Source organism: Helobdella robusta (genome assembly GCF_000326865.2).
Source record: "Helobdella robusta unplaced genomic scaffold HELROscaffold_8, whole genome shotgun sequence".
NCBI lineage: Eukaryota > Metazoa > Annelida > Clitellata > Rhynchobdellida > Glossiphoniidae > Helobdella > Helobdella robusta.
The window spans coordinates 2,969,600-2,987,588 of NW_008705459.1; the positions used below are offsets into that span (position 1 = coordinate 2,969,600).

General features: G+C 34.3%; 2 protein-coding genes across 2 annotated transcripts; both read right to left on the reverse strand.

Moving 5' to 3' along the window:
• Positions 1–569: 569 nt before the first annotated feature.
• On the reverse strand, positions 570–2,120 carry HELRODRAFT_165613 (hypothetical protein; the record flags this gene model as incomplete). Its single annotated transcript, XM_009032149.1, has 1 exon — positions 570–2,120. The coding sequence occupies one exon, from the start codon at positions 2,118–2,120 to the stop codon at positions 570–572; it is 1,551 nt and encodes a 516-aa protein (XP_009030397.1).
• A 3,555-nt stretch (positions 2,121–5,675) lies between these two features.
• HELRODRAFT_165614 (hypothetical protein) lies at positions 5,676–11,804 on the reverse strand (the record flags this gene model as incomplete). Its single annotated transcript, XM_009032150.1, has 6 exons — positions 5,676–5,764; positions 6,128–6,185; positions 6,683–6,732; positions 9,063–9,155; positions 9,484–9,572; positions 10,066–11,804. The coding sequence occupies 6 exons, from the start codon at positions 11,802–11,804 to the stop codon at positions 5,676–5,678; spliced, it is 2,118 nt and encodes a 705-aa protein (XP_009030398.1).
• Positions 11,805–17,989: the final 6,185 nt, after the last annotated feature.

A 17,989-nucleotide genomic window follows, 5' to 3' on the forward strand; every position in this document is an offset into this window, starting at 1 on the left:
AATAACTGTCTCAAGAACATCGTCAGCAATTATACAAGTGAAATACTAGAATTAAATATTTGCCATGAGACAAACTTTGTCGAGTCCAGGGAAAACAAAGTCGACAAATATACAATCGGTTTCAAAAATAACCTAGTCTAGTGAACGATTTTAAACACTATAACATTTTAACAAATACTTTCGAATTATCTCCCATAGGCTTTTACAGTTCCTTCCACTTAACTTTAATCAAAATTGATGACAGATTATTTTCGCCCTAGCTTATTTATCAGTGTCATATCGTCATCATATGCCATATATTGCAATCGGAACAATGAATGAATCAATTCTTCATAACTATTCTATCATCAATAAACTTATTTTCCTTTTTTAAATGATAAGCAATGATGACCAGCTATTATGATTATGATTTTAATTAAAATTAATGTATAGCATAGGTAATAGAATCGACGGCGGTAAATGATAAAACTTGTAGTAGTGGTAGTTGCAACTGCAGTAGTAACGGCGATTGTGGAATCAACATCGACAAACATTAATACAAATGCACGTAACTATACGTTTTACAAATATTATTTTATAAAATATAGCCCTGTGAAGAAAATATCTCGACAACTGAGAAACAACGTCCAACCATGTTTGCCCGTAATTTTCTGCAGCATGGATTCCTTCCTATTTAATCCACTTTTAAACGATCTACCCTTCTTGTATCTGACCGTTCTGTACCTTTGTAGTGTCATATTCGTGTCATCAGCGTTAATGTCTTTATCGTTTATTTTGCTGCTTATGTTGGTGTCATTAATGTCGTTATGGTTAATACTATTTGCGTTAATGTCATAACTGTTGCAGCTCCTGTCAAGTTTGTTGATACAATTGTTGTTGTTTTCATCACTATTCCTCATGTCATCAATGTCGCCTAGGTTTTTACCGTAGTTGATTGAAGCGTTTGTGTTGTTGGTGCAGTCCCCGGTGGGATAAATGTTTGTGGTTGTGTTGTTCATTATGATTTGTGTTTGGCCTATGTGTAGATGTTGTTGCGCTGACTGCTGAGGTTTTGGTGTGTTGTGTAACTGCGACTGTTGATGTGACAGTAGCTTTGAATTGTGTTGTTGTTGTGACGTACAATGATATGAATGACGTTGATGTGTTCGTGACTGATGTTGTTGGAGATGTTGTTCTTCTAGATGTCCTGTTTCTTCTGGATGAGAAGTTAAGTTCAAAGGTAATGACTTTGTCTGCGATGAGTTTAGTTGCTGATGATGAACGTGCTGCGTGTGTTGCAGCTGTGGTTTTAAAAGTTGTTTCTGCAGTCGTTGTTGTCGTCGGCTGTTCGACATATATGACAATCTCTCCAGTAGCCTTCGAGAACTGTTTTGAATGTTTTTACATAGGGCGATTTCTTTGCAACACGTGCGGTTGTGTGTGTCAGGAACTGTAGCTTTAGCCTCTGCCACAATGTCAGTTTTACTGCTCTCGACTTCAACAGCGTCAGTACAGACGACATCTATGCTGTTCGTATTGTTGTTAATGTCGATAGCATGATCATGGTCGCAACTGCGGGTGCAGTCTTTTACTTCAACAACTGGTTCACGGGATGTTTGACATTCTTGTTGATCTTTCAACTTATTTAAATTTTCATCTGTTTGTGGCTGCAGTTTTTGTTGTGGCAGTGGACAATTTGGTTTTTGACGAAAGACAGCGTTTTTCAACTTTGGAACTTTCTTTGACGGATATCTCAAACTGGTGGCTCTTTTCTGGAAGCCATCTTGAAATACACTAAAACATTTCCTTTGTATCTTAGTAACACCAGGCACACCCCAATCCAGGTATTCCTCAATGCAACCAGAACTCGACAATCTGCCCAGCCTTTTAATATCACCGTCGCCCAGGATCTCGCAATCTTTATAATACAGCAGACCCTCTCTGGCGATCATTTCAAATTTCTCGTAATAGAAGTCGCAACGCCGTGAAACCGGAAAGGACGGCGGTAGTAATAATAATGATGATAGTGACGATGACGTTTGTGCCGCCGCTGCTACTGCTGATGACGTCATCATATCTGACGGGCTTTCTAGAGATTTCACCATATGATAATCCAGATTATGACATAAAGATACTTTCATTATTTTTGTCGGTTAGATTTTTGTATCAACCATATTTAACAACTGACTTAGCTAGCTATATCTATATAAAATACATAAAGATATATATTGTATCTATATTTATCTAAACCATATCAAAATTTACTAAGACGTTGATTACATTAATCAATAATTTATAATTTAGTTACTTTAATGCAGCAGATAAAATACAAAAAATTGTGAAATAATTGAAAAAGTTAAACAAAACAAACAGATATTTAATAATAATTAGTTATGCGGCAAATAACGAATGAAACATAAACATTTAAGAACTGTACTCATAAACTAAATTGAATGAAAAGTCCACCAAATTAATAAACCGACATGGCCAAATCAAGCATATCCTTTTATACATAAAGTATGACACGCATGTCTTATGTATATATATATATATATATATATATATATATTTATACATATACTACTATATATTAATATGGCATGTATAAAAGGAATAAATGAATGTTATTATATCGAATACAATAGATTTAAATGTTAGTTATAAAGCAAATACATAAAATAAGCTTAAAAGAATGGATTTAACCAATCCCTCTCTCTCTCTCTCTCCCCCACTCTTTCACTATCTTACACACACCCACACATAGTAAAAAATTTGATGTATATAACACTTGTATAGAATTTTAAATGATTACCACGAAGCTGTCATCAAGCTTCAAGAACCCATTGGGTCTATCACAACGTGAACACCATATAACAATTATTTCAAAAAATACGTGTGCAAGTGTGAACGTGTGTGTGTGTGTGTGTGTGTGTGCGAGCGTGTGTGTATGTGTGTTTATGTCTTAATATTATTCTTATAATGTACAATATATATATTTATTTGCGTAAAAATTTGATCATATATAAAAGAAATAATCGTTCATATACACATATAGAATTTGATATATTAATTTCGTATAATGTAATATGTATATACACACACTCACACACACAAACACTCATATATATATATATATATATATATATATATATATATATATATATGTGGAGCAGGTCTGGAATATATATATATATATATATATATATATATATATATATAGAAAGAGAAAGAGAGAGAGAGAGAGAGAGAGAGAGAGGAGTGTTTGTGTGTGTGAGTGTGTGTGCGTGTGTTGTGAAGCAGCGTAATGAACATCTTGAAAAGAAAAACCCCACATTGCCTAAATAAACATAAATGTAACAAAGTTGAGTAACAAATGCCCACGCGTTAGCAAGTAGCATGGCAACAAAAATGTATCACTCATCAAAAAATACACATACATATAATATTTGTTTTTTGTATACAAATTATTGACGTTAATGTTATTAACAATTATTACCAGTATTAAAACAACAGCAACAAAAAGAAACAGTGCTTCAAATAATAATGTTCATGTTAACAGCGGGCTCTCTCAAGGTTTTAGAGATCTTTTTTTCTCTATTATTATTGTCAATCAGACGAGAGAGTTAACGCGAAGAGTAGTAGCGGTTGTAACATTTTCAATATCCAGCCTCTTAATTTGATAGATAACAAATTAAAAGAGAAGTTATATTACCAAAGAAAAAAAAGCTTATCTTACACATCAACTACGTGACTACCAACACAAAGGCAAATCATGATCGAGTTGTGAAAGTGAATGGGTTGTGTTGGATTTTGCTTGGTTTTCTCTAATTTCGGTATCGTCGTCAATGTGTGTATGTGTGTGTGTGTGTGTATGTGTATCTGTCTGTCTAAGTGTGTAAGTACTTATTACAAAAAACGGACCACACATAGAAGATTTATTGAGGACATAGAAGCATTTTCAACTATATAATTTGTACATACACATAAGAAAGCAAAAAAGTACTTCACTGAGTACTTCACTAACGCATGTCATAAACGTACATAAATACATACAAACATAACATACGAATCTATATCTATCAGACACATACCTACACACAAATACACACACACGCGCGCACAAACACACACACACGTAGTACGTACATGTTTTGTTGTACACAGGCACGTTTCCACAATAAATTCACGGCCACCCTGCCAATCGATCGATAACGAACGATCAAACACTAATTGTCAGTTGCTAATAATATAATTTTACGTTGCGCTGTGTTGACGATGATGACAATCGGTGATGATGACGACGACATTAATGATGAAGCTATCGATAATAATGATGACGACGATGATGATGAAAATGTTAGCAATTACGATGCTAAAGATGATAATGTTAATAGCTATGCAGAGTATATTTAGGATAGTACTAATGGATGATCGCAAACAATGATCAACTTGGTGATTTTAAAATGAAACAAAATAATTTATAACAACCACAACAACCCCGACAGCCACAGAATAACGACGACGATGATAATGATGTCAACGCTGACGATTATGACGAAGAGATCGGCAAATAAACTTCATCCAAATATCAAAGAGACAGTCGGACAATTAAATAAAACGACACCTACATTCAACTGACATTCAGACGCGCACTTACAAACACACACAAACACACACACACACACACACTTACAAACACCCACATACAAACAAACGCTCACATACACACAAACGCACACATACATACAAACATATTACGCTCACAATTGTAATCTATCTATTTAAGTGTGCGAGTGTATGTATGACACAGCGGGTCACTGAATGATGTCTTCATTTACATTATATAATCAGCTTAACACTTCAAAAACTTGAAATGAAAATTAAATATTAATTACTATTAACAAGAGACACAAATGATGACATCGTTGGCAAGAACAGCAACTACAACAAGATAAATGTAATAATAATAATTCGTGTATATATATATGTATGTGTGTGTGTGTGCGTGTGTGTTACTTTAGTAAGAAACATAAAATAGTAATAGTAAATCTATATTTTGTATACAGAAAATACGTAGCAAATTTTACAAATCTAGAACAACGTCAGCCAATTTATTTTTTTTTACCATTTAAATAAAACACGACCTTCATAACAATGACACAAAAATAAGGTCAGGTCAGGGCATTTGCATTTATCTCCAAATACGCATCTCCAAACTGACCCAATATTCAGTAAAATTGCCTGCTAATAGTAGTAGCAGTATATCCACACAAAAAAAAAGATCAAAGGTAGCATTGTTAATATCTGTAGTAAAAATAATTGTAGTAATGACAAAAATATGAATAGCAGCACAAGTTGTTGTAGTAGTAGTAGCAGTTGTTGTTGATGTGATTCTAGTTGTAGTAGTAGTAGCGGTAGTAGTAGCGTAGCGACAGAAGCGGCAGCGATAATAAAAGCAGTGGCAATAACAGTAGTAGTAGTCTAAGCATTATCAGTAGCAATTAAAATGGCAAAATACAAACAACAGAAGTAACAGTAATAGAAACATTATTAACGATGTAGTATAATAATAATAGTAGTAGCAAGAGTAGTAGTAGCAAGAGTAGTAGTAGAATGAGTAGTAATGAGTTTTTGAGAAAATGGATAAAAAACTTTAGCAGTGGTAGGAGAGAATTTAACAAAAGAAGCTTTTATTCTCATTTTGTATTGAAATTAAATGAGTTGTAGGAACCAATACAACGAACAAACAATTCAACTATATGACATGAGTAAGAATGGTTGATGACTAATGATGAGTGAGTGAATGATTGAGTGAGTGAGTGAGTGAGTGAGTGAGTGAGTGAGTGAGTGAGTGAGTGAGTGAGTGAGTGAGTGAGTGAGTGACACAAATGATGGCAGTGATGTGTATGCAACAATATGATGATGATGATTATGAGTAATGTGAGTGAAGATAATGATAATCATTATGATGATAACGATGATGATGACTTATAATAGCTGTAAATTATGATAATGATGTTGATGAATAGCATGACCGGTGATGATAAGAATGGCTTGAAACATCAGTGGAAATAATGATGACGAACAACATAGAATGATAACAACGATAAAAATGATGATAGTACAAATTATGATAACAATGACTAACTTTGAAAAGAGTTGACAACAGACTCGTGACCTTGCTTGGCAACCAGCTTGCCGTTAATCTGAAGTCAAATTTATTTATATTACCATTTCAATGATAATAATAACTATTTATTTTCTAATTGATAATATTTTATAGCATTTGTAAAAAGAACATTGAAGAGCAAAAATATGTGATTAATTAGTTGGCAGTCACGTCAATCAATCAATCAATCAATCAATCAATCAATCAATCAATCAATCAATCAATCAATCAATCAATCAATCAATCAATCAATCAATCAATCAATCAATCAATCAATCAATCAATCAATCAATCAATCAACCAATCAATCAATCAATCAATCAATCAATCGACCAACCGACCGACCGATCGATCTAAGATTTATCTATCTATCTATTAATCATCCAATTAATTAGTCAAGTCAATCAATAAATCAACCGTTGAATGAATGAATGAGTCAATCAATGATAATAATGAATGGACCAATAAATCAATCAACCAGCCAACCAACCATTCGTTTGATTGACTGAAAAACTAAAAAAAGCAGAAGCAAACCTTAAATATGATATCACCCTCCCTGACGTTATTTTTAGCAGCGACTCCATCTGTGGTGTGAAAATTATTTTCTAATTCTTAGAAGAAAAAATTTGTTTCCATAATTTTTTTATCATCATCTCAAGTCAAAACATGCGTGTTAGAATTTTTGTACTTTAAAAAAAAACATAGAAAAAATAATTTTGAAAATCATGAAAAAAAAATATTTATAAATATAAAAAATAAGCACGTGATCGTTGGAAGGTCGGATGCTGTTTCATCAAATATTGCTCCTACGTGACGACATCCGAATAAAGAGACTTACATGAGTGTTGTGTGTGTGTTTGTGTGTTTATGTTTGTGTGTGTGTGTGTGGTGTGCGTGCGTGCAGTTGTTTGTTCTTCCAATCAAGCAAGGTAGATCATTTTAATTTGGGAACGTCAAGTAAATATACACACAAACATCTATATACATATCACTCACACATACACATACATACACATCCATACACAAAAAAACATGTATTTTTATTTAAAACATTTATACTATATCGATACAAATATGTTTATGCAACAACAATAACACAATACGTACAAATATAATCGAAATATGAAGACACATTTTGATGCACATACATAAGGGAGGTATGTTAATCTATAAGGTTGATTGAAATATGATACACCAGCTATTTTTTTTAAATATTTTTAAACACACGCACGCGCGCGCAATCATACACACATGTAAAATATATATTTGTTATATATGTGTGTGCGTGTGTGTGCGTGTGTGTATGCGTGTGTATGCGTGTGTGTATGCGTGTGTGTGCGTGTGTGTATGCGTGTGTATGTGTATATATATATGTGTAACCAAACTGCATATAAATGCAGCACTCAGGTGCAATCCAGTGTACATACAATACACATCAATGAAATCAGAAACATCAAAACAAGTGCTTTCATTACAATTAGTATTAGCGAAATTGGTATATATTGTATTGCATAAAAATAAATCATGTGTATCAACATTTGATATATCCTACTTTAGACACGGTATCTCTTATCTAGTCAACAATTTTTCAACTTTTTATAGATAATATAATCAAAAGAAAATTTTAATTGAGTTGTCAAAGGTATAATAATTTGGTTCGAATTAGTAAAAAATAAAATGAAGATGAGGTAATGATATGCCATTTGGGTGATAAGGTTAATAGTAGTGATAGTGATAAAATGACAGTGGTACTACTACAAGTAGTAGTAGGTAGTAGTAGTAGTAGCGGCAGTAGTAGTAGCAAGCAGCAAAAGCAGCAGAAGTATCAGCAGTAATATCATCCCCAATCATTCAGTACAATCCCTGTTGAGTTGATATTGCTCTAGACTTATAAAGAGCATTTCAGTTTTTTTTGCTGCACTATTCATATTCTTCTGAGGAAAAACAACATTCTCTACAGAAGAAAAAATGTAAAAAAAATAAACAAAACAACATAAATGCAGTTGAAGAGAGCCAACCAATCAGCACGTCGCACCAGAAAACAAACATGTGAACAAACAAACAAACATACAAACGTGCACACGCTAAAGATGCAAACAATTTAATTATACAACCGTGCTATGTCTCCTTTTAAAGATGCAAACTCGAGCATAAAAACGTTGTGTGTATAAGTGTATACGCATACATATTTGTGTGTGTGTGTGTGTGGTTTGTGTGTGTGTATGGGTGTGTGTATGGGTGTGTGTATCAAAATTATACTGAACAAGTGTAACAAAACAAAAGAGAAATGAGAGTGTTATCATTTTCGCAATAATTTGTTTCTTTTTAATTTTCTCTTTAGACTTTATGAAAAATAATGCCAAATAGAAAATTGTTTACATAACAGAGGAACTTATGGGTTGATTGAAGTGAGGCCAAATTCATTACTCTGTACTGTATGCTATGCATACATACAGAAAAGCAGCATAGTATATAAAAAAGTAAACTGCATTAGAAGGCAGAAATAAAAATAAATATTTAGATGTTGTTGTTTAAAAAAAAGGTCAAAAAACGGAAAAAATACAAATTTAAAAAAGTCGATCTCAAGCATTTCAAGAGATGCAAAATAGAAAGAAAAAAAACACTACAAAAAATAGCTGATGAAAAGTTGAAACAAATACCAAACGAGCTTCATACAAAGTGTAATCAGGACATCACCAATCAAAAATTAATGAATAAAAAAAAACAAATTAACTTGAGAATTAAAAACGTGAATAAACAATAAAACGAATGAATGGATGAATGAATGAATGAATGAGTGAATGAATGAATAAATGAATGAATGAGTGAATGAATGAATGAATGAATGAATGAATGAATGAATGAATGAATGAATGAATGAATGAATGAATGAATGAATAGATGGGCATCTAACTCTCTCTGACGGAGTTGACCAGAACAGGCTGCTGACCTCTCAATGTGATGCCGTAGCCTCCTTCTTCCTTCCTTAGGACCACCTCTATTTTCTCTGTTGAATTTCATTCGAAAATTTCTCACAATTACATCTTGTTTCTTTTTTTTTTAAATTGAATATCATTTCTTTTTAAAAATGCACATATGGCAAATGTTTTAAATCAACTAGTATTTTTTTGAGTTGTGAAATGGGGAAAAAAATAGCACAGGAGCTGTTACCAGGCTAAAAATATACTCCAACGCAGCAACTTCCATCATGAAAACAACATTCTTTAACGTTGTAATCACGTCATCTTCATCCTAAACATCATCATCCTCATCTACTTGTGAATATCATCACCCTCAGAAACATCATAATCGCAAACATCACGTAACTAACTCACCGTAACTCTTCTCGAGATATTCTGTAGATGCTTCAGACATCGGTTCATCTGCTGATGCACCTGTAAACTTTTCCTGTGGTTTGCTTCCTCTGCGTTGTAAGATTTTTTCAACTCTGAAAGTGTTTGTCCTTCAACATTATTCAACAGTTGTCGTACAGTTTATCTCTAGTTTTGTTTAACCTTAGTTTAGATTAATTTTTGTACAGTTTAACATGTATGTTGCATGACATTCTGCTTGTTTTCAGCGAAACTAATTGCAATGAACACCAGCCAATGCACATTTATATTACCAGCGCGTTATTTACGATAACCTCTCTGTACCATCCCCTTGAGTGTAAAAGTGTCTGATCGCTATTCGTACACACACACACACACACACACGCACAAACACACACACACGCACGCGCGCACACATGCATGCACAGGCATATAAATATATAATCAAATAGAAAAAAAACCACAGACAGATGCATTCAAATACGTTTACACAAATAACCAAACGTACATAAGGTCACTGATACTGTTTTTATAAAAATGAATTTGTAAGGAGGAAAGCACAAAAGTTGTTGGTTGATAACTAACTTCTTGGCAGTTGTGCTGTTGTCCCTGCTTTTGTTCCCAACCGATCCGAGATCCGCCATTCTACTTTTGTGGGAAGAACTCTTCTTCACTTCTTTTGAAGTAGAAGCCAAAGATTTGAGAAGACTTTCCTTCCGGAACATTCCACCTGTTTCCGGTTTAGAGAGAGGTGAACTATCCTTACGACGCATGGAGTTTTTGCGCACCAGAGGGCAAGGTTTATTTGTAATGTCGAGGTCACTACATTCTTCCAGGCTGTTGTTGAGTTGTTGCTGCTGCTGGTAGGTTCTCTGTATTTGGGGTTGCGACTGAGGAGATACTTGATGAGAGGTGAAACTGGTGTCGTGGTTATTGTTATCGCGGACTAGTGTTGCATTATTTTTGTTTCTAAATGTGATGTCGTTATCGTTTTCACCGTTATTGTTGTTGGAAAGATTTGTGGCCAAATGTGGGCGTTCATCGTCGTCGTCGTCACCATCGTTGCCGTCATCATTGGGCATCGCAACACTGCTCACAGGTTTTGTAGTTATATTAACAACATTAATATTCCTGGCATTATTTTTAGCAGCGTCGGAAGCGACAGTGTCCTCGTCATCATTCGGACGCGATTTGAAATCTTCCAAGATGAGTTTGAACCTTTCAGCGGGGTCAAAGTTCATAACATCCTCTGCTGGCACCTGAAAGACCTGAGACGTGCACGGACCTATGAGAGAACCCGGCTGAACCACCGAGGTTCGAATGTATTCGTAACTGTGGCTCACTCTGGCCGTTACGATTGGTATTTCCAAGTCTGATTTTTTGTCAGATTGAGTATTATTTTTATTATTTGAACTATTGGTGTTGTTCTTGTTGCTACTTTTTTTAACAACGGACGAGGAGGTTATCATTATAGTTGAATTTGTTGAAGTATTTGTGGGCGAGAAAATGGGTATTCTCTCAGAGTTGGGTCTGTTTGTAAGGCCCTTTGTTTGAAGTCGTTGTGCATATTGTTGATGACTTTGAGGTTTTTGTAGCTGCTGCTCAAGTTGTTGCTGCAGTTGCTGCTGTTGTAGCTGTTGTTGCTGTCGTCGTTGCTGGGCAAGTTTTTGCTGGTAAAGCATTTGCTGGTCCAGAACTCTCTGCTGCTGTTGCTGAGAAAACCTGCTCACGTGACTAGATGCCTCAGCAGAAGTTAATGAGGAGATGTTGGGCTGGAGGGAGGAAAGATCGTGATGAACAGTTTTGGTTGCGCCCTTCGTTGGGGGGTGCCCGATGAAGATTTCAACTTCATCCTCATCTTCATCATCAGCATTGTGGTTTGTGATGCTTGTGTGACTCGACGATCTGGAACTTGGAAGTACGTGAATTGTATGAGTTGTCTTCTTGGTTGTGATGCGGTGTGGTTTGGAGTTTTGGGTGATGGATGATGAGGAGGAGGAGGAGGAGGATGAAGATGGCGACGCGTGAACGTCCGGTGCCGAGTGTCCGTGCATCAGAGAATCTGACGTCAGAGCTAGTAACGACCTTCTTTTGACGTAATTATTATTATCATGATGATTAATGTTGTTGTTATTGTTGTTATTGTTGATCTTGTTGGAAGTGACAACTACGCTCCGATGTCCAGCAGTATCGGCATTTTGAACATGAGCTATATTTGCTTTCTTCCATGTCAAATTTGGGTTTTCCCGGGCCGGGATTGCCCGAAAATTAATTGAATAACTGTTATCGCCACCGCTGTTGTTGTTGTTGTTGTTGTTGTACATTGATGTTGAGTAACGTTTGTTTGATTGATGTATCGTCTTTTAACCGTTGTCGTCTTCTGATTATTTGACGTTGTTGTTGTTGCTTCTACTGTTGCTGATGATGTCCTTGATAGTGACATCATTCGTTGATGTTATGATGAGGTTGTCGACGTTAATGTCGTCATTTTGGTCAGCATGTTGTTGTTGTGGATGAGGATGATGATGATGAGGAAGAAGAAGAGGAGGATGTCAGTGATGATTTTGAAGTCTGTTCTTCGTCTAACCGTGGAGATTGTTATTTTAAAAAAATCTGTAAACATAATAGATTAACATGCCATCAAGACAAATTGACGAAATAGATGAAAAACCAAATTAAATGAACAAAATAAAGTGGCAAAAGTTATGCCACAACACTAGTATTAAAATAATTTAAAAAAAACATAAATAAAATTAAAAAAATATACATACACACTAGCAAGGGTGAATGAAATGGCTATGTTAACTAATTCTGCCCTGATATAATTGCTTCCTAAATTTATGTTTTCTATCTAAAATAACACATAATTAAGGGCATTCCGTAATACCTTGTGTGTGTGTGTGTGTGTGTGTGTGTGTTTGTTGTGTGTGTGTGTGTGAGTGTGCGTGAGTTGTGTGTAGGTGCATGCGTGTGCATATGAATCAAAAACTTTTAACACATGAGTATTCAGATTTATTTTCAGTTTCTGTTTATTAAAATATTTTATATATTTCTCACGTTATAATATTTAAAAAAAAATAAAAAAAATTTTCAGAGATTTAAAACAATTTAGTTAATGATAAACAAAATATAGTACAGCGATATCCATCCATCAACTTACTCATCGTCATAATATAATTGATTGGATTGCTGGTCAAAACATACAATACATCATACACACAAAAACACATACATACACACGCACACACACATTCTACATACGTCACACACATAAACACACACATACACGCACACACACATTCTACATACGTCACACACATAAACACACACACACACACGCACACACACATTCTACATAGGCAACACACACAAACATATATACATAACACATACACTACACAATACATAAAAACACATACACACACAGCACATACACAGCACACATTCGTACATCATATTAAATACACATAATACATATTTATCGACCATGGCGCTTCTTTCAAAAGTTCAAAATGTGTTACAAAAGAAAGAAGCTGCAAGTAGTAATAGCAGTAGTGGTAAGAGCAGTAAAAGTCGCCGTTGTAGTCGCAATAAAACTTTTAAAAAATGAATAAACAACAAAACAACAAAAAACAACAATACATGGAATTTAAAAAAAAAGAATTTAGAAGATTCAAGGCATTTCTGACAAAACAAAATTATTGAAAAATAAAAATTTTACAGACTAATAGATGAAGATAAGACTTAAAAATGTAAAAACTTAAGAAGGTTAATCATCCATTCCTTCATTCTTTCGCTCAGTCGTTCCTTCATTCATTCCTTCATTCATTCATTCATTCATTTCCTTATTTAATTTGTGCAGTCTTAAAACGAATGTAATGAAACGTTCACATCACCATCCTCATCATCGTCATCAACATCACCATCGACAACAACCGCTCACCAGTCATGGCTCAGAAAGAAAAAACATTTCGAACTAATGATGACGAAACGTTGACGTCATCAACAATAATAATAATAACAATAATAATGATCAATCTTCAGATACAATTCATTTGATTATTTACTCGCTCTTCATTCATCAATTCATCCATCCATGCATTCACTCATTAATTCATTCATTCAAAATGTAGTACATCGACTCATCCATCTATCCATCCATCCACTCATCTCCATCCATTCATCCAGCAATCCAATTGTTTATCCATCTACCTTTATATTGGTATCAATGTATCCATTCATCTATCCATCCATGTATCCATTCATCTATCCATCCATGTATCCATTCATCTATCCATCCATGTATCCATTCATTTATCCATACATGTATCAACGGCCCAACAAATCTACACTTAAACTATTTTATCAGCAATTTAAATCTTTAACTCTTCAAATACACCATCCATCAAACAATCCTAATATATACAATTTATATCAGTCATCAATCCATCCTTCTATCCTTCCATCCATCCATAAATCATGCATTTTATTCATTAATCTCTCAACCATCCACCAATCCGTCATCAAATTAATAAAAAGCTGCTTCAATCCATCTTTCCATTCATCCATCCATACATACATACAAAAATTTGTTGTAAGCCACACATCTAACTTCATTTTTAATACCAATATGACGTGTGAACATTATTATTATAAAACATACAGAACATGCATTTACACCAAGTTTTGTGTGTGTTTATACACACACACACACACACACGCACACATACAAACACACATACACAACAAACACACAAACAAACAAACACACACACACAAACAAACCAACAAACACACACATAGATAGCATACGTTTGTGTATGTACTGTTTAATTTGATGCATGTTTCTGAGTTTGGGCTGGCAAAAAAGGATTATATATGTGTTTTTTGTGCGTGTGTATGTGTATATTTATGTGTGTTTGTTTGTGTGCGCGCGAGTGCGCATGAATGTGTAGAAATAATAAGTCATATGATTATTGAGTGAAATGCCAGCAGAACAAAAAAATGCCATCTTATCCCCTAAAGAGATCAGATGAGGAAAATAAAAAAACGCATCATTCACTCACATCATCTTTGTCGTCGTCGTCGTCATCATCACCGTTATCGTCATCCTTTTCCTAAATAGTCTTTGTCATTATTATCATCATCATCTTCGTCATCATCAGCTTCGTCATCATCAGCTTCGTCATCATCATCTTCGTCATCATCAGCTTCCCCATCATCATCTTCACCATTATCCTTTTCGCCGTCATCATCTTCGCTATCGTTATTTATCAACTCAGTTCCTTATCAACCATTTCATAATCATTTTCCTCATCATCTCAACATCCTTTTTGACAACGACATCCTGATTATCTTAACTGTCGTCTTTATCATCGTTGTCATCATCATCTTCATCATGCAAGCAAGCAATCCCAAACGAACTAACCATAATTCGTCATCGTATTATTTATCATCACCGTAATGTTCATCACATTCATCATCGTTACTAATTCTGAGATTAGTTACACATTGTATAACAATATTACCAATAATATCACGACAGTGTTATCATTATCACTATTATTATTATTATTACAAAACTAAACTAAAAATAGCTAGCAAGAGATAAAAAAATACGTAGATAATATATTATTATACGTAATTAAGCAACAATCAAAACAAAAAGCATAGAAACTTCAGGAATCTTCTCAACCAGATGGTAACGATGATGATGTCGTTAGCCATGGTGATAACAATTGATGATGGATAATATTATTCAAATGTACATACTAATAATATTGACATGGTGATGATTGATGATAAGAACAAAATGTACAATGATAATGTGATCGGTAAAGACGTCAAAATGATGATGACGATGACATAGAAATGATAACAACGACATTAAAGTGATGATGACTAAGACATTAAAATGATGATGACATTGAAATCTAAATGATGCTGATGATGAAGACGATGATGACATGAATAAGATGATGACAGGAATGATGATGCATCCATTAACACGCTCGCATGAAATTACATGGAATTTTATAGTCATCATTAACACCATTTAAGAAAAAATCGTCGGAATTATAACCATTCATCATCTTCATCCTCATACTCATCGTCAACATCATCATCACCATCATCATCATCGTCTTCATTTTTATATTAATACAAATTCTCACTTCATAGGATCAGTCATCATCATCATCATTATCTTCATCATCATAGCCATCCTCATCATCTTCGTCGTCGTAGTCATCACCATCCTCATCATCAGCACAACGAACAATGGTATTTATGGTGTGTACAGAAAAAACTAATACGACTTAACAGAGCTCAATAAAAGTTAGGGTAAACATAGTTTTCAATATACATCATCGTCGTCATCGTCACCATCATCGTCGTCATTATCGTCATCGTTATCATCATTACAGCAGTTCTATTGCCATTTTCATAGTCATCATTATCGTCGTCATCAACCATTAGTTACGTCATTATCACAATCACCAATCACCATCCTCAAACATGTGCATTTATGTGCATTTCTGTTATTTATACTGCAATATCATTAGCATCATTAATGTTATGATTATCGTCATCATCGCACTCTTAATCATCACAGTCTTGATCATTACAACAATCTTAATCATCAATTGTCATCATTTTAATCACCATCTTCATCATCACGACCCCTGCCAGTTTTGTTTCATTCTTCGTCGTCATCTTCATCTCCGCTGCTATCATTAGTTTCATTACATTACCGTTAATAATAAAAAATGTTGTTGTTTTAGAGGTAATATATTCATCCATTGTACTCTAATCATTATCATCATCATCATCATCATCATCATCATCGTTGTTGTTATTATTATTATTATCCCCATCACCTCTCATTATTGTCATCTCTTTGATCATCGCAATCATCTTCGCATCACAACCATCATCATCTCATCACCGTCGTCATGATTATCACCATCTTCGTCGTCATCATCACAACAATCCTTATCACTATGTCATGATTCGGTTGCACTTACACCCTAATCTTTTTCATCTTGCCTTTGATGTTACATTTGGCAAGCCAGTATCACCATATTTCTGGTCACCTACCAGACGAACAACCATCACTGAATCTCATCATGATATATTCATCATCACCACTTTCGTCGTCATCCATTTCTTTAAACAAACCACCCTCATCAGCTTACCTTCATCATTAAAACATACACCACAAACATTTAAAGTTCTTATTGCCAACATCATCATATCATCATCATCGTACATCATCATCCTCCTCATCACCATCATCGTCCCAGTCATCATCATCATCATCATCACCATCCTCATCATTACCAGTACGAAATCACTGTTTTTGTTCCTTTTCAATTTAGGAGGCTAAATAAGCTTGAAGGGTTGTTGTTTTTCACTTGATAGATTAAATTAACATGATCGTTGATTGTAAAAAATGCTGATCAACGGATGGATGGAGGAGTGTAATGAATGGATAAATGAATGAACGAACGAATAAAAGAAGTAGTCAATCAATGATCTATATGAATTGAATGAATGAATGAATGAATGAATGAATGAATGAATGAATGAATGAATGAATGAATGAATGAATGAATGAATGAATGAATGAATGAATGAATGAATGTAAGGGTTACTAAATATATAAGAATGAGTAATGACATGAAGGTTTGAACGAGCAGGTGAACAAACAAACGGGTGAACGAACAAATAAAATGAGTTAACGACTAATAAAAAATTGATCAACGCCATAGAAAACAATGATGATGATGAAGACGATGACGACTACGACGACGATGATGATAATATGATAACAATAACAACAAAAGTGATGATAAGTGTGATGATGATAACGACAACCAAGATGTTGATGATAATAATGATGATAAGCAGGAGGAGGAGAGGGGGAAGAAGTGGAAGATGAAAAAAAGATAAAGGGCAGATGTGTCTAAAGATAGGAAATAGAAATAAACAAGATGATTCGCCTTAAACTAACAAACGAAGTAATCACTGAAAATAAACAATTGAAAGAAACAATATACATACACATAATTGAAGAAACGCTCGTGATATTGATACACATAGCAAAGGAACATAACGAATGAGACAACAGAAAAACAAAAAGAGAGAGAATACAAAACAAAAAACAGATGTATAAATTTAAGATTGTTGTTGCATGCCACAAACAAGACGCTATCTTCATTCATATCGACTCCTTCGTTCGTTCAATAAAGCAGAACATAAGTATTATATATCTATTAAATATACAAATATGTGTATGTATGTATTTTTATGTGTATAATACAATTCATTTTCATGCATGCGTGTAATAAGGTGTGTGTATATGTGCATGCGTATTTGTGCCAGATATGTGCAAGAACAGAAACAGTCACTTGGAATATGAATAGATAGATAGATAGATGGATGGACAGAAAGATAGATAGAAAGATAGACAGATAGATAGATAGACGGATGGATGGATAGATAAATG